The 21,855-nt window shown below is 38.4% G+C and overlaps 1 protein-coding gene across 44 annotated transcripts in view; it reads left to right on the forward strand.

The window, feature by feature from the left end:
- Positions 1-21,855, forward strand: part of RIMS1 (regulating synaptic membrane exocytosis 1) — a 537,317-nt gene that overhangs the window by 393,289 nt on the left and 122,173 nt on the right. For 17 of the 44 annotated variants that reach the window (XM_075063753.1, XM_075063758.1, XM_075063781.1 and 14 more), the window contains 3 exons: positions 1,798-1,869; positions 14,574-14,756; positions 16,122-16,234. In XM_075063753.1, coding sequence (XP_074919854.1) covers positions 1,798-1,869; positions 14,574-14,756; positions 16,122-16,234 — 368 coding nt within the window. The remainder of the gene's footprint in view (positions 1-1,797; positions 1,870-14,573; positions 14,757-16,121; positions 16,235-21,855) is intronic. The other 27 variants (XM_075063760.1, XM_075063766.1, XM_075063786.1 and 24 more) reach the window with 3 other exon arrangements.

The following is a 21,855-nucleotide window of genomic DNA, read 5'->3' on the forward strand; positions in this document are numbered from 1 at the left end:
AATCCCTCAACTTCATGAAAATATACCTATTTCAAAGAGCTGGAAGGGACCCTGAAAGGTCATTGAGTCCAGCCCCCTGCCTTCACTAGCAGGACCAAGTACTGATTTTGCCCCAGATCTCTAAGTGGCCCCCTCAAGAACTCAACCATGGGTTTAGCAGGCCAATACTCAAACCACTGAGCTATCCACAGGAGCCACGTTTTGGCCTCAATGACATTGCCATAACAGTGCAGAAGTTGCCCTGGTATCTCCATATTCTTCTCTATAGAAGTATTTTTATTTGACACAAATTATAACAGCCAGTTCAGACACAAAGAATAGTACTAGTGTGCAGGAGAATTTTCCTGCAAACTTGATGTCATTTACATAATTTTGCAGGCTTGAAATGACTGTTCATCGGCCTGGACATCACAGGAAGAAAGGTAAAACACTAGGAATATGGTTTAATGATGGCAACTTTAGTAACACATCTGGGAAACTATCCTGCAGTAATTCATCCATTGAAGGTCCACCAGTGTTCACCCCCAAAACTTTTAATCTCCTCCAAACACTGTTGCTGGGACCCCATGGCACTCTCCTCATACAAAGGTTGAGGGTGTGGAGGAAATCCTCTCCCTTCCAGGTAGTAGGAGACCCAGCCTCCTTCCTCATCTTCTTTAAGGGACACTCTTCGCTAATACTAATTCCAAGTCCAGTTTATTAGGATCCCCTACTGAACAAGTACCTGCACTGGACACTTGTCAGATAGTGACAACATGAGCACCCTACAACCTACCCTGTTCACCAGCTCCCTGAGCTGCTGAGAGGAAGCTAAGCCCTACAAACCACGCAGGCCAGTGATGGGAAAATTCTTTCCCAGCCCCAAAAGGTGACTAGTGAAATGCCCATAGCAAAGTCACTGAAAATCAGACCAACTCTACTGCTTAAGGAATAGCTGATCTAGCTTTCAGCTAGGTTAAGATAGACAAACTATGGCCCAGCAAATGCACGTTTTATATAATCAGGTAAAGAGTTGACTGTTGGAAATTGGGAAACAAACCAAATTTCAGCTCTCTTCTGGCTCTTTGTGAAAGATATATATGGAAAAGGTATAAGGAAGCTAACTAAATTTACATGACTCAATTACATATTTTTTAAAAATGGGTTTAGACATATGTTCTGATACCAACCAGTTAATATTTAATAGAAAGAATTATTGAATTGTTAGAAGTTTTCCAAAAATTTTAGCGAGCTTAGTACAGTAAAATAAGACAAGGTTTTACTAATATACAGTGTAATTTATAGTTGAACTTCATTACAATATTTTATTTTCTTCGTTACTTGAAAAAGTGATTTTAAAACATTTTTCAGATGTACATTTGAGTGTTCTATCACTTCCCAGTCCTTTCTGCAACTGCTCTTTCTTGCAGCCCTATTTTCTTGTCAAGGGAGGACCTAGAAGCTACTGTAGGGGTCATTTCTAATCCTGTGAGAAGTCTTGTTAAAAAGTGATGCAACTACCTACCTACTCCAAGAGTCTGAACTAATTATCTTTCTCTTCTCTAGCATTGAGTGAGGTCTCCTGTTTGGCAACCCACTGCCTTCACGCCAGCAAGCCTGAACTAATTTAATGCTATAATAGAAAAGGATCTTGTGATTTAAACTACTAATTCAACAACCCATTCATAAAGATAGCTGTTCATTTTCCATCTGTCAACTACTTTTCATTATCATTATAATACATAATTAAAGCTTTATTCTTCATATTCCCTGTCTCTTTCCTTCTTGTTTCATTTTTTTTGACATCTCATTTCACAGACAGTCCAGAAAACTGGAAAGATATAACAGCCAAAAGCAGACTAGGAAAGACTCCGCTTCTGAAACAGAAAGGTAGGATTGATGCAGCAACCTTCTCTCTTAGTCAAATTGATTCCGGTGCACCTGCTGCTACTTTAAATGTCACCTGTAAAACACTAAATGTATAAAATTACTAAAAGAAAGTAATTCATGCTGCCTTAGTTTAAAGTACTGAGGAGCCCACATCTATGTTACAGGATTGTCATTGCCTGGTATATTGGCCTCATACATGTTATGTCATAGTATAGAAGTTTTCTGGCTTTCTTCATTTATGGATAAATTCATAGGTCAAGATCAAAAGTCACTTTTGTGTAAATTTAATTATTCAAATCCTTCACCCATTAAGTCCTGGAAGTTTTGGCACTGAATCTCTAGGATCAGGATGTATGTATAATATGTTGAAGCCGTGAAAGATTGCTCTGTTGTATGTCACCACTGATATTTCTTCCTGGTTTTTTACATTTTAAAAATAATTTTGACAGACAAATCTATGTACAAAATGTGAAGCTAAAAATAAATAATTGCAAAACAGATTTTCTTAATATAACATAAAAGTTGCAAAATCGAAGTTGCAAAAATTAAAGGATTGCCACATTCAAATATCAGTGTTAATATGGACATGCTGTACATCCTTTATTTTCTAAGGTATCCATTTCACCTTGTAAAAAGAAATATATTAAAAGACATGTATAGAAAATACTACAGTTTGCAATTATGCAATGTTAATATTGCTGCTGAAATTTCGACTTTTGCTTTTATTGAGTTTTACTGTGCATTTATTGTGATTTTAACTTTCACCTCCAATGCTGTAATAATATAGGCGTTTTGCACCCAAGTTCTTCATTTTAACAAAAAAAAGCAAGGAAAACAAATATATGTGCTTAATAATGGTAGTATTCTACTGGTTCCAGTTAGGTTTAAGTGCACATTTTGATGAGATAGTGAAAGAGGGGTAAGATCCCACTTCTGCTGGAGACAGATTTCTGTAAGGCTGGGTCAACAGGGCAGCAGAACCCCTATTTACACTATGAGAGGTGAATAGCTGCATTGAAAAAAAGATAAACAATTTTGTTTTCAAACAAAAAGCGTATGATTTGTATAATATAGTAAAAATTGCAGACAGACTGCAGATTCCACTGAATCTTTGTTTTTTCCCCCGATGCCTATGATTTTCTATGCTTAGTCTAAAGGTAGGAGGATTTTTGCTTTTCTTCTTGTTTAATTTTATTTTATATATTTTTTTATTTTCCTGTCCCAGTAGCAGCTCCTGTGCCAGGGCAAGCACAGATAATATACATTGCAAATGATATTATTGCCCTAATTAAGTCAATAGGTGTTTTAGCATTAATTTCAGTGGAGCCAGGATTTAACACTGTGTTTTGAAGAAGGTTCAGTGCTTTATTATGCTGTGCTAAAAAAACTTAATGGACACCCGCTGTGCATACTCAAAACTTGCTTATATGCTTATAAGTTGAGTTTGGTTTCCCCCAAAGATAGATAAATCATGCAACTCTTAGTGAATAGAATGCTCTTGCTACACTTCAGATTTCAGCCATTTTTGCTATAGCCTTGTGCTTTATATGTATGTGCTTTAAAAGAGGATATTTATATATTTTTACAATGGGAAAAATGTGTGTCTCATGTATTGTAAGAAAGAAAAAGAATTTGTCCCATGGTTTTTAAAAAAAAACAAACAAACCTTCAAGCAAAGAGTAAGTACAGAAATGAGTAGTGAGAGCTATCATTTCCCATGGCTCTTGATGGGACTGAAGCCAGATTGCCCTCAGAGAGGATGGCTGTCTCTTATGCTATATGGTTAAAAAACTGGACAGGAAACTCAGAGGAAAGACATTGTGGGAGAAATGATGGAAACTTAGGTTACAGGGGGAATAAAGGGTGCCAGAGAGAGAGAATAAGAGGGGAAGGAGGGCAAAGGAAAGGGAAGGATAATATGCAGAGTAAGCAAATGAGCATAGGAGCCACATGGGGAAGAAAAGAATCTGAGGGAGCATGCAGAGGGAGATGTGAGTGATTAAGGAGGTGTATTGGGAGTAAAAAGAGATAGGATGGTGCTAAGGGAATGGGGTGGAGCTAGAATGGCTTTTGCTATCCCCACAGGGAATTAGATAGAACAAGTGAAGTCCCTCTCTGCACTAGCCATTGGGCAGGCCCGTATTTCTGTGTGTGTATTTAAGGATGATTATGAACCTGAAATGATCATACATAGATTGAGGGTGGGCTGCTTTCTTCTAAAGGATCAAAAATCATAACACAAAACAACCTCCCCCCGCCCCCCAAACAGAACTGATTTTAAAACATCTAATGATTTGTATGCTAATCTCATAATTGGGGGATTGGGTCTGACTCATGATTTTTGATCATTTGGGATTTGCAACTGTTTCAAATGGAGAGAAACTGTTCTGCAGAGAATGTGAATCTGGTATATTTTGTTGGACATCTGAAAGCTACAAATGTAAGCTTATAAAATATACTTTGCATTTGCATTCTAAGAATGAACACACTTGTAATTATATTACATTAAGATGTGGTATATTTTATGTCTACAACAAGCTATTTTTCTCCCAGTAAGGAATTAACCTTCATCTGAGATCCAAACTTTACTTACCATTTTAAAGTTTTGATAGCACTTGCACAAAACAGGAAACATAAAATGTTTACGCATGTAGTTAGCCTTCTTTTATGTTTTTGTTATCACATTTGAGACTGGATACATCAGTGATATATATAATAGCTTTGCACTGATTTATATATACAGGATTTAATGGATTTGTAGCTTGGTACTGCAGTGTCATGGCCTCCGTTGTGTTAAAATCCAGTTATCCAGTAGTCAGTCTCCTTATAGCTACAACAATCATCACTTAAAGTGTCTGAGTAGTATTTTTTTCTAATATGACATTTGTTATTAGGGGAGGTCAGGAAGATTATCAAAACCATTCTGGACCTTTTAAAATATTTCTTTACCTTTTAAAAAGCATCCATGTCACTAAGTACTCCTTTATGTCCTAGTTGAAGATAGACAGTTCCTCTTTCTGATAATGCCGCAGGAGGGGGAACCTGGGCTGCAGAAACAGCAGCAGCCCAGGGAATGGTGAATTCTGCCTCTCCCTTTTGCTTCTTAATGGTTCATCATGTCATGATAAGGAATCTGTCACCTGCACTATGATGTATTTATCTGGTTTTAGCGAAATAATCAACTAATTTAGACATTCAGTACAAAGATGTCTACACAGGACTGAGTGCTCTGATTTATTACTTCATCATAATCTTAATACCACAACAGTATCATCAGGTAGCCTAGTTAATATGCTAGATAATTCATGCTCGTCCAATAGCAAATACTGCACTAGACCAGTCCTCCTCGAGGTATGTTCTTTTCTCCACCACAAAAGAACCAGGCTGGGGACTTCCAGAGGATTATCTTCAAATCAGCTCAGCCTGCCTGCCCCCGCCACAGTTCAGGCATGCAGCACCAACACAGTCCCCTAATTTCCATCACGATTGACACCAAGATCGGTAGCTGGGATAGAAATAGCGTCCTTTGTATCAGAGAGGTAGCCATGTTAGTCTGGATCTGTAAAAGCAGCAAAGAATCCTGTGGCACCTTATAGAGTAACAGACGTTTTGGAGCATCAGCTTTCGTGGGTGAATACCCACTTCGTCAGATCCACGTAGTGGAAAATTTCCAGGCATATAATATGTGTAGGGTAAGCTAAAGATAAGGAGGTTATTCAATCGGGAGAGGAGGCCCTCTTCTAGAAGTTGAGGGTGAAAAACCAAGGGGGAAGAAGAAACTGGTTGTTGGCAGCCATTCACGAGTTCTTCTATTTAATCCTGACCTGATGGTGTCAAATGTGCAGCGATAATGAAATCAGCGTTTCTTGAAGTTGGTCTGAGGTTATGTTTTGCTGCAGAGATGGCACCTTAGGCTGCTATAGTGTGGCCAGGAGGTGAAGTTTCTCCTGCACGTTTGTATATTGCATCCTGATATCTGATTTGTAGATATCCTTCCGTAGGACTGTTAGCTAAGGGTTAATGTTTCTTTTTACCTGAAAGGGTTAACAAAGGGAACCAAACACCTGACAAGAGGACCAATCAGGAAACCGGATTTTTCAAAGCTTAAGGGAGGGAATTTGTGGGTGTTTTCTTGGTCTTGGGTCTTTGTCTGTTCTGTGCTCTCTCAGCTATGAGAGGATCTATTTCCAGTCCTTCTAATCTTCTGTTTCCAGTTGTAAGTACAAAGGTAGCAAAAGTATAGTCTTTTAAATTGTTTGCTGTATTTTGCATCTGTGTATCTGGCTGGTGGAGTCTTTATGTGTATTTGGCTATAAGTACTTTAAATTGTATTGTTTTTGGATAAGGCTGTTTATCCCTTTTCTATTGTTTATTCATTTTCTATAAGTTGAAAACCCTGTATCTTACCATCTAGATTACAGAGAACTGTTATTCTATTCTTTCTTTTTTTTTTTAAAAAGTTTGCTTTTTAAGACCTGTTGATTTTTTTTTTCTCGTTTGACCCACCAGGAAATTGGTGGGAGAAAGGAAAGACAGGGGGAGGGAAAAACTGCTCTCTGTGTTTAACTCTCCTAGTGTCCCAGGGCGGGAAGAAGCTAAGGGGGAAGAGAGAGAGAATCTTTTCTGTTTCCTTGTCTTTGGGTTTGTCTCTTTGTGGAAGAGAGGAGACATGCTTCTTGGTATTGTGATGTAAAGAGGTTGCATCAGTAACTCTCAGGTTAGCCCAGAGAGGAAATTCTGGTGGAGAGAGGTGGGGGGAATGGTTTATTTCCCTTTGTTAGGAGACTCAGGGCATCTGAGTCTTGGGGTCCCACAGGGAAGTTTTGGGGGACCAAGTGTACAGGCACTGAAATTCCTGGTTGGTGGCAGCCTATCAGATCTAAGCTGGTAATTAAGCTTAGAGCTTTCATGCTGGGCGATACCCAATTCTTTGGACGCTAAGGTCCAGATTTGGGAATTCTATTAACCATGACACAGCGTGAATGAACCAGTGATGGTATGGTTAGGTCCTGTGATGGTTCACTGTTGTAAATGTGGGCAGAGTTGGGCATCGAGGTGGTGCATGGATTGGTCTGAGCTAGGTTACTATGGTGCGCGTGTGCAGTTACTGGTGAGAATATGTTTCAGTTTGGAGGTTGCCTGTGGGCGAAGGACTGCCTGCCACCCAAGGTGCCTGTGAAAGTGTGGGATCGTCTGTCAAGTATGGTTGTAATCCCTGATGATGCATGGAGGGGTTTTACTGGGCTGTATGTTGTATTGGCAGGGAGGCCTTTTGGTTTTCTTTTTGGGTTTGGTCTTGCGCAAGAGGAGGCTGTTGGTACACGTCTGGCTCTGTGATCTGTTTCCTTATTTCCTCCGTGCGGGTATTGTAGTTGTGAGAATGCTTGGTGGAATTTTGTAGGATATTGGTCTCTGTCTGAGGGGTTAGAACAGATGCGGGTGCTACCTCACAGATGCGGTTGTACCTCAGTGCTTGGCTGTAGACAATGGATCGTGTGATGTGCCCGGGATGGAAGCTGGAGGCATGAAGGTAGGCATAGCAGTCGGTAGGTTTTCGGTATAGGGTGGTGTTAATGTGACCATCACTTATTTGCATGGTGGTGTCTGGGAAGTGGACCTCCCGTGTAGACTGGTCCAGGCTGAGGTTGATGGTGGGGTCAGTTACAATTGTTCAGATCTTGCTGTTTTGAAAGTTGCTTAAAGAAGACAAAGTAAAGATCGAGTGAAAGCAAGAGGCACTTATTGTCCGAATTGCACTCTACCAAGTATTCCCATTAATCAGCAATTGTAATAGGATGTCCAACATCCTACCTCTTACAGCATTCTGTATAACCACCCTTTGACATTTTATACATGGCTTAATTCCTGTATTTATTAGGGAATCTCAGCAGATCAGCACCTGATGAAATATGTCAGCTCTGTTAAAATCATTGACAGGGCTTAAAGGTTTTCTTGCTAATGCTATTCAGTGCTTCATTTGTGCCAGGGCTTGCCGCGGCTGGGCTCCAGCACCTCTGGGATTGCTGCATCAGTTATGAAAGTAAAGAAATTGCTTGAGCCCTAGCACCTCATTGCTTGAGCCACAGCACCCCTTTCATTACAAATTAAGCACTGATGCCATTAGATAATTTCTAGGTTAGTCTCCAGGGTGGGATGCAGTAAAATAGTTTAAGATCTGGGCAGCATGCTGGGAATGACAAAAAGCATAGGCACCGACTCCATGGGTGCTCCGGGGCTGGAGCACTCATGGGGAAAAATTAGGTGGGTGCTCTGCACCCACTGGCAGCCAAGCTGCCCGCCCTGCCCCACCTCACCTCCTCCTACACCTCTGCCTCCTCCCCTGAGTGCACTGCATCCCAACTCCTCTGCCTACCTCCCAGTGCTTGCCACCACCAAATATCAGTAGCAAGCTCTGGGAGGGAGTGGGAACATGGTGCGCTCAGGGGAGGAGGCGGGGCCAGGGCAGGGATTTGGGGAAGGAGTCAAATGGGGCAGGGGGGGACATGGTTGGGGGGGACTTTTCGCGGAACAGGGTTGGATATGGTGGGGAGGGGCCGGTGAGGGGGGATGGGGAAGGGTGAGATTCAGGGCAGGGCTGGTGCAGAGGGGAGTCAAGCACCAACTGGCGCTATTAAAGTTGGCACCTGTGACAAAAGCTCCATTATCCTCAGTACCCATCATAGTCCACCTCATGAATCCTGGACTGGGATTGGATCATACTTCTGTTTCAAATGCCTGAAACCTCTTCTCTAACATAAAATTGAATGGAGATTTGGTAATATAGTTATTGTACAGGAAGACAAATAGCTTTGTTAAGAGAGATGCTAAATGCTACAAAAAAACAACAAATAAATGCCTTTACCCAATGAGGTTTCTTTGGAGTCTCTGGCGCTAAGGTATCTGTGTATAAAGTAGCATATTTCAGCGTGAATATAATACTGCTATAATTCATATATATAAGGATGCTAAAAAAAATTAAGGTTGCACAGAGGAGTTTTTCGTGAACTTGTTGAGTGCTTGGCTTTGTAACTTAATAGTTTCTTAATGTGTGTTTAGGCGATTTCTTTTTTTTTTTTTTTTTTTAATAAAGCACCCGTGAAAAAGATTAAATTCCATCATGGAGCACCATACTGGACACCCCACAGGGGTCAGCAGCAGGATTGGAAACTTTAGATTCACTGTCAAACCTTCATCTCTTGTGCATAATTGAGTAAATTAAGTATCAGTAGTGGGTTCTGCCCCTGCAAGGGAAGGGGAATGGGACACATGCCAAGTAGGTTTTATAAAATATGCTGATATCAGAGCAATAGTGAAACTCAAGGAATTTTGTGTTCCATTCCAGGCTCTAGAGGGAAAATGCTAGGGGGTGCAGAACCTCAAGCTTTGACCTCTCGCGCTTGCCCCATTCCCCTCCAACTTGTCCCAGTTCTTCTCCTTGCAGCCCTGTGCCAAAGGCACTAGAGCATCTCAAATTCCAGTTATTTTTAACATGTCAGCACCAATTTATTTTTCCCTAGCCTTCATTCTCAAAATGCTAACTTGTTTTGTCTGGAAATTATCACAAAACCGTCGCTGGAATTCAGTGCAAGTGAATTAGAAACTGCCATAGTTATTAAGTCAACTAAAAAAAGTCTATAATGCGAGTATCTGCAGTCTTAATAAAATAAATTAAATAATTATATTATTTGTTGTTGTTATATATTATTTTATATTATTGAAGCACTCGGAGCCCCAGTAGGACGCCCATTGTACTGGACAAAAATGACTTTCAGATTAAAGTATAAATGAGAGAAAAACAGAGGGATGCCGACAAATCGCGGATCTACGAGGAAACGGGGACCTAAATCATCAAAGACAAGACAGGTACACAGGATGAGCGAAGGGTGAACATACAAGCAGAGGTATCAAGTAATGCAGCAAATGGATATTAGTTCCACAATTATTATTTGGAGTGAGAGGTTATTTAGTAGGGGAGCAGCTAAATGTAAAGAAAGGGGAGGAAGGGAAATAAGGAGGAACAGAAAAGGAAACAGGAGGAGGGACAGATGCAGAATGAAGCTGAAGGGAAGGCGATGGTTGAGAAGGGAGGAGAAGTGTGAGGGTATAGAACAAACAGCAATTAGAACGGGACAGAGAAAATCCACAGCGTATTTACAATGCTGACTGGAATGTCCAGAGGGTGCCTAAAGTCCCTGCTCCCCGCACCTTCCCCGTGGCAATTTCTGTCTCCTGACTAAGGAGTATTAGAGGAGGTTTTGAACAATTAATAAATACATTAATAAGTCACCAGGAACAGTACTATTCACTCAAGAGTTCGAAGAACTGAACGTGTAATTGCAGAATGGCAATTTTCATGTTCTGTGTCAGATGACTGGAGAATAGCTAATGTGACTTTCCAGTTGTTTTAAGAAAAAAGCTCCAACCCGTTGTCCTGGCACCATTACATGGTGTGAGCCTGATTTTGGCAGATTGGTTTGAAACTGTCCAGGTAAAGAACCACAATTTGTTGGGGGAAGACTCAGCATGTGTTTTGTAAAGGGAAATTATGCCTCACCAATCTACTAGAATTCTTTGAGTGGGTCAATAAGCATGTGGACATGGGTGATCCAGTGGATATAGTGTACTTAGATTTTCAGAAAGCCTTTGACAAGGTCCCTCATTAAAGGCTCTTAAGATAAGTAAGCTGTTATGAGATAAAATGGAAGGTCCTCTCCTGGATCTATAACTGGTTAAAAGATAGGAAAGAAAGGGCAGGAATAAATGGTCAGTTTTCAGACTGGAGAGAGGTAAATAGTGGTGTCCCCAGGGTTCTGTACTGGGCCCAGTCCTATTTAACATATTCATAAATGATCTGGGAAAAAGGGTAAACAAGGACGTTTAAAAATTTGCAGATGATACAAAACTACTCAAGATAGTTAAGTCCAAAGCAGACTGTGAAGAGTTACAAAGGCATCTCACAAAACTGGGTGACTGGGCCACAAAATGGCAGATGAAATTCAATGTTGATAAATGCAAAGTAATGCAAATTGGAAAACATAATCCCAACTATACATATAAAATAATCGGGTCTAAATGAGCTGTTACCACTCAAGAAAGAGATCTTGGAGTCACTGTGGATAGTTCTCTGAAAACATCCACTCAATGTGCAGCAACAGTCAAAACAGCGAACAGAATGTTGGGAATCATTAAGAAAGCGATAGATGATAAGACAGAACATATCATATTGCCTCTATATAAATCCATGGTACGCCCACATGTTGAATACTGCATGCAGATATGGTCACCCCATTTCAAAAAAAGATATATTGGAATTGAAAAAGATTCAGAAAAGGACAACAAAAATGATTAGAGGTATGGAACAGCTTCCGTATGAGGAGAGATTAATAAGATTGAGTTTTCAGCTTGGAAAAGAGACTACTAAGGGTGGATATGTTTGAGGTCTATAAAATCATGATTGGTGTGTAGAAAGTAAATGAGGAAGTGTTTATTCCTCAAACACAAGAACGAGGGGTCACCAAACGAAATTAATAGGCAGCAAGTTTAAAACAAACCAAAGGAAGTACTTTTTTACACAACGCATAGTCAGTCTGTGGAACTCGTTGTCAGAGGATGTTGTGAAGGGATCAAAAAAGAACAAGATAAATCCATGGACAATAGGTCCATCAATCTGTGTTAGCCAGGATGGGCAGGGGATGGTGTCCCTAGCCTATATTTGCCATTAGCTGGGAATGGGCAACAGGGAATGGATTACTTGATGATTACCTGTTCTGTTCATTCCTTCTGGGGCACCTGTCGCTGGCTATTGTCAGAAGATAGGATACTGAGCTATATGGACCATTGGTCTGACCCAGTATAGCTGTTCTTATGTTCTTATATCTGGCTCCTTTCTGCAGCCCACATGGTGGAATGGAGGAAAGGTACTGCCTGGGTTCTAGTGCCCCCACAGTGTCAGTGTGTCCTCAGCTCAGTTTTGGGTCCAGCAGGGTGCTGTGAGGGAGAAGAGTGGCCCTGGCTCAGCCTCATTTTACTCCCTGCCTTCCAGTGCAGCAATCTACTTCTACCAGATGGAGTCTCTGGCTAGAAATGCACAACTCAGCCACCCAAATAACCTTAGCTCTGGCCTGTTGTTCCATCATGCAATAAGCATCTGATTATGATTAATGTGTTATTGTAGCTGTGTTGATCCCAGGATATTAGATAAACAAGATGGGTGAGGTAATATATTTTATTAGACCGAGTTCTGTTGGTGAGAGAGACAAGCTATCAAGCCTACACAGAGCTCTTTTTCAGCTCTGGGCAGGTACTCAGAGTGTCACAGCTAAATACAAGTTGGAACAGATTGTTTAGCATAAGTAGTTAATGCATATTGTAAGAGACTATTCAAGGTGAAGAGGCCAGTTAGTACCAAGCTCGTCATCAGAACCAACCTCCCACAGACCAGAACCCACCAATGCAAAATGGCACCAGACCCTGCCAGAACAACAGATGCAAAACCTGTAAATATGTCTCCACAGCAATGACAATCAATACTTACCAGCAACACACCTTTCGAGAGCTACACATGCCTATCACAACACATGGTGTACCCCAGTAACAGCTATGTTGGTGAAATGAGACAATCACTAGGCTCTTGAATGAACTCACAGAAAAATGATAAAAGACAAAAACACCATCTTATCCTTTCACAAAGCTATCACTGCATACCTGACCTCTCAGCACTTAGCCTAAAAGGAAACCTGCAAAACCTTGGTGAGTCTTTGAACTTAAATTCATAACTTTGGTAGACACTAAAAAACATGGACTCAGTAAAGACACTGGATTTATGGCTTATTTCAACAACTTGAAACGCACTAACTCCCAGTTTTTGTCCTTTAACAGCAGTAGTGTTAATTGTCCACTTCATCTTGGTCTCTTTCACCAACAGCAAATGGTCCAATAAAAGATACTGTCTTACTCACCATGTCTTTTTGATTATGACTGAAGCATTTTAGTGTGTTTGGACCCGTTTTAGATTGAATTGATACCGAATGGGACTGAGGCTACTGGCTACCCTCTGTTAACGAAATGGACATTGTCCCCCATTGTTCCCAAGGAAAATAAAGCCAAGCGGCCCTCAGGAAAGACGATAGCCCTCTATGATTTATAGAGGTGAAGCTGAACAAGTAAATGGAGGCTGTGGCCATCTTTACTGTGGGTACTCAGTTATTCAGAGGACTGAGTTTTAATTAAGTTTACCTGATAAATTCTCAGAAAATTCATTCTATACCCGAGAGCAAGTGGTGTAATTTTGGGGAGGATATACTTTATTTTTCATACGTAAAGAAGCAGAATACCTGCTTTAAGTGTAACTCAAGTTTAACTGTAGTTGGAGTTGTAACTGGACTTCCAAGAAATATATTGTTTCTCTAGAGGTGACTACAAAGCCAAACTAAGTAGCATAGAATAGTACATTTTGGAACTACAAAAATAATAGCAAAAAACTCTAGTCCTAAAAAGGTTACTAGTACACTTCTACCCCAATATAACGTGACCCGATATAACATGAATTTGGATATAAAGCGGTAAAGCAGCGCTCTAGGGGGATGGGGCTGCGCACTCCAGCGGATCAAAGCAAGTTCGATGTAACGCAATTTCACCTATAACACAGTAAGATTTTTTGGCTCCCAAGGACAGCGTTATATCGGGGTAGAGGTGTGTATAAGATTCCACCAGAAATAAAAGGAGAACAGGTAAGTGTGTATTAGGAGTGGGCAGGTGTACTGGCAGTCCTTTGTTTATGCTGGGATTTTTAACTTATGAATGGGTGCCAGTAGCTGTAGTTTAGAAGTTGGAAAAAAAATTAATTAATTAACAAATAAAATATTGTAAACAGAAGTAGTGAGAAGGCTCAATTCAAAAGTGTCCTAAACAACAATGCATTTTATGGAATATCACACAGTTGTGAAAAGCAGAAAAGAATTAAAAAGTCACAATTTGTTAATTTAAAAGTTAATTTTATTTTCTTACTTACTCATAGTTCAGGTGATTATATTTAACATTGCTATATTATATTTAACATTGTTATACTGAGGTCATTAATAAACTGTACTTCATTTTTACTTTAATACAATTTTCATTATTAATCCTGCGGAATTGTATCTCTAATTTAGACCCCAGTTCAGCAAAATACTTCAGCACATATCTAATTTTAAACACGAGTTGTCCCCAAGAGGCTAGTGAGATTATACACATGCTTAGGTACCTTACTGACCTGGGGCCTTCATGGGAATTCAGGTAAAATTTTAACACCAATAAAAATGTGCATTTTGAAAACACGTGTACTGTGGTTAAAAGTAGGCTTTGATATATTTTTTTATGTAATGCTGGTACTTCATCAGAGTATTTTCCAGATGTGCATTAGTCTTCATTTGCTATGGTTCAAGTAACTGAAGATGAAGCTAATATTTTTCGCCAACCAGCTGTTAAATTCAGTGCAATTTATGAACTACAGGTTTACATGGTATAGGTATCTGCAGTGAGGGTTTTTCTGTTTGTCATTTTGAAAACAGAATTGTAGGTTGAATTAATCATTTTTCAGAGTCTGACAATGTGAGCATGTGTCTTATTAAGCAGGCTTTCGGTTGCTTTCACTGGTGGAGGGAGGCATGGGGAAGCTTATGTGGAGCTAATGACTGAACAATTTCTTTTTGGCCCTAATGTTTTAGGGTTCTACTACCATGTCTTTCTAGAAGGGGACTTCCAGCCCCAAGAACAACTGAGCAACCAGTCATTAGGGGAAAACATCACACTCGCTCAAGGTCGAGTGAGCATTCTAGTGTCAGACCATTATGCTCTGTACATCATCTAGTTCCAGGAGGGTCGGCGCCACCTTCTCCACTTCTGACAAGGTTCCTATTAAATGTACAGCACAGCATTCATGTCCTACCTCCCAGATGTCACTGTGATGTTGTACCTTCCCGAGTATATATGGTGCATTCACTCTTTCTAGCACGCTACTATAATCCTTTCTCCATGGTACTTACTCTTCTCCCATATCCTCTACTCCGTCTATCTTCACTGTCCAGATGGTGCTTTTGATTGTTGAATTATACAATTATGGAACATGAGAGTTAAAATTTGACTGTTTTGTCCTTCCATTGTTTTGTTTATGTACTCATATGAAAACTTGCAAACTATTTTGTTTTAAAAATGTGCTGTAACACACAATTTCCATACAATTAACTCTTGCTTTACAGCAGCAGGTTAAGAGAAAGTCATTTGGCCTATGCAATGCTGATTGCTAATGCTCATCATCTGTAATTTGTTTAACTTGTATTAATGTTTTTCAGATAATAGAAAAAATTGAGAAATTGTATATGTGTAACTTCAATATATTAGATAAATGTAACATATTTAGAAAATACAATACTGTACCTGGCAATGAAGTTTAATAATTAAGCCCTGTCAGTAATCAAGCTTTTTCTCACCGGTGTATTTTAGCTATAGTATTCCAGGTTACCAGCAATGGCCTTAGGAATTTTATATGTAAATTTACTTGAACTTCACAGATATCTGGTGTGTTAAGCTCAGCGTGTCTAAAAGAAGCCAACCTATTTAGAAATTATGCTAGTTACGTTCATCTATCCACACAGTCAAAGCAAATAAATTGAGAATATCTACTTGGGTAAGAGTATTAAAATTCTGTGGAACTGCTCTAAGAATTTGCACCTATTATCAAATACACACACTACAAAAATTAACAGAAGCAGTGCCAATAAAGACCTACCCTTCTTCAAAAGAAATGTTCAGAAAAGCCACTTTACCTCTATAATATTAGATCCTTGCAACTTAATTCTCTGTTGCCCTGCACCATGTTAAGTTTGACACTAATGCAAACTGGGTATAAAATGTTACCAGATCAGAATGGTAGTGTTTTACACCCTTACACTGGTGGAAATGACTGTACAAGGTGGGAGACAGTGATGAAACAGGCCCTTAGACTCCTGTCTGCAGTTTGCGGTTCCTGTCTAGAAACATTGAATAATTTGGAGCTTGAAAATATTTTTCCTGAGTTGAAGACAGTTAGAGAAACTAAAGATGAAGCTCTGTTAACTCTCCAGGCATTAAGGACTGTATGAATAGGACAATATGGCATACATAAAATTTCTGCATCTTCCATATGCATTTTAATATAGGCATTAACTTTATCACTCAAAATGTATTGATTCAGATTTTATTTGGATTATTTTATTTTATCTTCATTCCATCTGCAGAATACACCAACAAGGAAGTCCAGCTCAGTCACCTCCTACAGACACATCATTCAGCAGTCGTAGGGGAAGACAGCTTCCACAAGTTCCAGTAAGAAGCAGCAGTGTAGAGCAAGGTATCAAATAATGAGTTTATCATAATTCAGAATCTTGGATTTCCTTCCTTACCTTATTTTACTTTGTCTTTCATAATAAAATGTTCAGTGCTTTATTTATTTCTACCCACAAAGGGATATATTTGAAAGAAAGAATAATGGTAGATTGGAAAGTATTGTAGAATTTGATTGGTTGATTATTCTATAGTCTCCTGGCTTGGTTTGGTTTTTGCTGTATACCTTAAAATTTCTATTTCAAACATTCCATTATCTTAGTACATACCTACCCATGACCACAGATTTAGTTAGTGTTCAGGTCACAGAGCTCAGTGATGTTATTTCTAATACCACTTTGCTCATGTTCTGTTAACTTGGATTTGTTGGGTGAGATTAACTGTTGTGCCTTGATGATAGAAACTGATGAAAGTCAGATAATGTCCATCTCTTTTTTGTTGCCTGAGTCAGACAAAGGTCTACTGAACAGAGTGAAAACACCTAGCATTAAAAATGTGAAAGCATGGGGTCATGAACTGGTGCATGTTTAAGGAAACAGGTGGTCAAGCAAAGAGAACTTTTCCTTATTGAGCAGTGCAAAGTTGAGCTAGGTTGCCATGAGAGGTGCTGTATCCAAACATATCAAACAAGTGTTAACATCGGTGTTTCCTTTCCCATCAACATACTGCAGCTCAAGTGTTGATTACTATATTAAAAGAAAATGGATTTAAAATATGGTTTAATTTCACTCTGGGAAATATGTGTATATTCAGTTCTCTATTATTCAAGCAACTCTGTCAGTGCATTGACTATATCTGACAACTCAAATTACCAATACTGCAGATCTTTCTACTAAGCAGAAACTAATGCATGTAAGAACTTCTAATGTTTGTAATTCCTGTGTTTCCTGAAATATTGTCAGACACTTCCCAAAGCAGACGGTGTAGTTCGCTTTTACTTCTTTACCAAGCTAGGTATACCATATACTTCTTTGCATGATAATGAATTAGTTGACTGGTTACATGAGCTTTACGAGTGTGAGCTATCCTAAAAGTATCATTATAATCCATACTGACTGACATATGAAAATGTTTTCCTGATCACTATATTTATTTATTGTGAATATTCAATATACTTTACTGAGTTTGACTGGTGGATTCTACCAATTTTGAATTTTATATTCAGTTCTTCTAATTATATCTCTGTAAGAGCTAAGGACTCTCTTGGTTTTAAACTGGTGGCAAACTACCTCTGCAGCTTAAATTTTTATGTTGCAAGTGTATCTCTAAGTTGGGAGCTATATAAGAATGAAAGTATGATATGATTTCATACATTCTGTGCATCATAATTCTTATGTGATTCCTGCATTTGACACAGTACATGAAAAGAATATACTTGGTCTATCGCTTTTATTTTGACTAAGTATTTTTCTCTAGTGGATATTCACTTATTATCATTATCGCTAAATAATGTGTAAGAAATAACATTCTAGTTTATATTATGTTGACAGAAATTTTAAATGAACGCAGAACCTTGTATGAGCTGTGAGGCTGAAAGGAGGGGGATGGCAGTTACATAGCTAACAAGAAAAAGTTAAACAATCAAAACTGAAGCTAAAATTAGCATATGTTCAGAGGATTATTGATCCAAGCACATATGAAGTGGAGTATTAATATTTCAAGCTATGAATACTTATTTACACTGGTGATTTATCCTCTTGCATCATAAGTATGCAAGGGTTAGCACATCTGTTACTCTTGCTATTACTCTAGGATTGTATGTTATATCCTTCATATCAGTGAACTGACAATGTGGCTGGAGGTTGAAGAGAAGAATTCCTCCTTTACATACTGATTTTCTTTTTGTTGTGTGATTGGGTTGCCATTTTATTGAAGATATCTTTTCCCATTTTTTCTGCTGTTTAACTTATGATTGTGGTTGATTGTGATACCTCTTAGCAAACAAACACGAAAAATATAAGTTTAAATGTTGTTGGGTTAAATGGACATGATTCCATATAAATTTCTCGGACACACAACTCGATGAAATGTAGGCCATAAAACAAAATGTTTGCTTTAATTCATTGGATCAAATCCTGCCATCTGGTACAGCTGTCCAACCCAAATCAAGCCAATTTCAGTATAAAATGGAGTAACTAAGAGTTCAGTTTGGACCTAATTTAGGGTGTAATCCAAAACATATTGAAATCAGTGGAAGATTTCCTATTAACTTTAATTGGGATTGGATGGGTCCATAATGACTTCAATTCACAGTCAGCAGGGCTACATGAATGTAGATGATGGCAGGATCCAATGCAATCTGTTAATGTTAGGAGGAGCTGCAATTTTGAGTTCAATATTCTTTGCATTTCCTTCAGTTGTAAATAAAGGTGTGTAGTATTGGGAAACACTACGTCCTGCCTTGGAAGAGAATACTGTATGCTATGATGTTATGGGTTTATGGCAGGTCATGTTAATTCTCCTGAAGTAAGAGGGGCGAATACAAATGGTTTTAGAGCTAAATCCATTTTGCAGACTATAATAATCATAGAAAGGTTATATATCAACTGTAAGTGATATCGTTCATTGTGATTTTGCATAGTCGGAAGACGTACCAGCTTACAGTAAAACAATTTTAATATTGTGTAAAGCTCTTGCTCTTGGAGAGGAGAATGGATTTTGGAACGAGATGTGGGTGGCGGTTTTATTTTTTGTCTTGACAAATAATGTTATTTTGGAACTGTTTATTCTGTAGTAAATTGTGACATCCATGCTAATACCTCTTTTACAGGATTTACACAGTATTTCAGATATTCAACTTTGGTCATTATTAAGTTAGGACTGAAAAACAAATTGTTCTGATTTATTGCCTGTATCAGACAATGACTGATAAGTTAACACTCCTGGAAGCAGTTTCAGTTTGAAGCTGATGGAAAGCCAACTTTTGAGCAAGTTTGTCACTTTAGAAATGCCCATAATTGTAGAAATACTGCATAGAAAATTCTATAGAAGAAACCTCAGAGTAAGGGATAGTGACAATCCCATTGCATCACAGAGGCAGGGTGATACCTGCGGTCAGGTACAGAGGAATTCACAGAACACAATTTTACAGGTAAGGGGAAAATTCCAGTGTAAGATATCTTCTTTGTTGCTAAAATTCCAAAACTGGCATAATTTAAAAAAAAATGAACTTTTGGGGGCCTTTAGTTGTAAATGGGGATCAGTGGCTTCGTGTGTTTTTAAAAAAATGATTATCTTCCAAGTTGTTTGTTTAGAAGAACTATAGTATTTTTCAACCCGTTGCAGTATGTAAAAATTTTAGCACTTGGACTCAGCTATGGAAATTTGCAACGGAATAAGCAAGGGAAATGATAAGCTATGAAAATTTGCAACGGAATAAGCAACGGAAATTTGAGTGAAAGTCATGATAATATTTGAATCAAGTGTTTGTGTCTGTGTATTGAAATGCAAATATGGACCTTGATACGCAACTATGCCAGCTGTATCATGGCAAAAATTTCTAGAATCCCGTGATCACATGGATCTCATTGCAGGATCAGGGCCTGGGAGGTCTGCAAGTGAAAACTAGTCTCTACAGGTGTCTTTACATAATTCACATTTCTAAACATCTGTAAGTATTTGCAAATAAGCTACCATGCAGTGGTCGTTACCCAGACTTGCAGTATTTTGAAATATATCATTTTTCTTTCCTTGTTTTAATTGGCAATATTAAAAAAGGATATAAAAATAACATGAAGATTTTTTGACTCAATGGTTAAATTAATGACATTCTCTTGATATCTTCCTTTAAGCAAAGAAGAGTGCTTGTGCTCAACTTGTCACATTATGCTGAGCAATTGTAAAAGGCCTGAATCAGTCTGTTACTACAGTGCACAATATTCAAGTGTCAAGTAAAGACTGGAGTTTCTGTATTAACTATGAATTTCTCTACTGTTGTATCACAACTTTTTATACAGTTGTATAGATTTTGCTGTTAGAGTCTATGTCTGTTGTCTTTACTCAGTCCTTTCTGTACTGATAACAAGAACTGACTTAATGGGAATTTGACCTGAGTAAATGTTGAGCCCACACATTGTTATTTGGTAACCATTCACTCTTATTGTTCAAGGAAGTTCATACAGGTTGGTGTCGCACAGCAGTTTTTTCTAAGGCCAGCTTTAGCTGAAGTAGATTGTATTCTGGCAAATAAATAACTGAGAGGCATGTGGCTAAGAAAAGGTGTATTAGAGCTTATTGAAATTTCTGAACCAATGAGACACACAGATGATTGTATTTATTATGGAAACTACTTTTCAAGAATCCTTTTAGACAAACCAGATCGCTGTCCCTGTCCTCACTCTCATTTGACTCTTTACAAAATTATTTATTTTTCATTTGGTTAACATGGTTTCACGTTGCATAGTTCTTATAAGGATGCAGTGTGATATTAGATTTAATGGAGTTTTTTTTATTTCTTTGTTGTTTTTACATTACTGACCTATTGAGTTGTACCAGTTTACACTTCCATAAATAACTTTGTGCCTGACCTGTAGCACTTAGAAAAATCTCAAAATCTCCCACTGGAGAATGTGAGAACAGTGCCTGAATAAATATTGCAAGAAATGACCCTGTATTAATAGAAATCTAAACCAGTTGGCTTGAAATTTAGATTCAGATAGGAAAGCAGATTTTTATCCAGAAAGTGGTTACAAAAATTGTCTCTTGATATCTTCCTTTAAAATTAAGATAGTTCTTTTTTATACTGCATGAGAGAAAACTATTTTCTGTGTTTGAAGTAAAACAGAGGAATGTACTTAAAGAAATACAAATGAATTTTCTGACAGACGATGGTATGCAATAATCAGAAATTAATTGTGTTGTATATATTTTCAAGTTAACTCTTAAATAACTCCATCTAACCAAGGGGTCTCTTATTTGAAAAGACTTTAATGCCAGTGTTAATATGGTATGGATACAATTTATATAAACTAGATGGAAAAAAATTGATAAAATAGACCTGTAAAGATCTCCATTGCATGGAGGAGAACGTATACTGATAAGTTTTATTTTCATTGTTACCTGTGGACAAACAATCATAGAATTTCATATCAAAGAATCGCAATATTGTTAAATAATAAAATTGAGTTGCAATTATAGTTCTCAGTTAGAGAATACAGAATACTGGTTTCTGCAATGCCATTGCAGCCAATGGGTGTTTTGCTTGAGTAAGAGCTGCAGGATTGGACCCTCTCAATTAAGTTCTGCTCTGAAGTACACTGGTATAAATTCAGAGTAACTAAGAGCAGAGTATGAGCTTTCTAACAAGAGGCTAATAAAAGAGGATACTATTTCAGTTTTCAATTCCTGCCTTTTAGCATTGTTTTTGTTTTGTCTTCATGTCCCTAGTTTCATTTAAAATTGTTAGATGGCATTGTATATGCAGGGCCAGATTGTGGAACCTTTACTCATGCTGAGGGACACGCACTCACGTGAGTAGACCCTTTGACTAAAATCGGTGTTGCCAACTCCTACAATTTTATCGCAAGTTTCATGATATTTGGGGTTTTCCTTAAAGCCCTGTTTTCTAGTATCCAGTGATTTATTGAGAATTGTAGCTTTCAGTTAAAAAAGTAAGCTTCTAGCGCTCAT

The sequence above is a fragment of the Chelonoidis abingdonii genome, chromosome 3, assembly GCF_003597395.2.
Source record: "Chelonoidis abingdonii isolate Lonesome George chromosome 3, CheloAbing_2.0, whole genome shotgun sequence".
Taxonomy (NCBI): domain Eukaryota; kingdom Metazoa; phylum Chordata; order Testudines; family Testudinidae; genus Chelonoidis; species Chelonoidis abingdonii.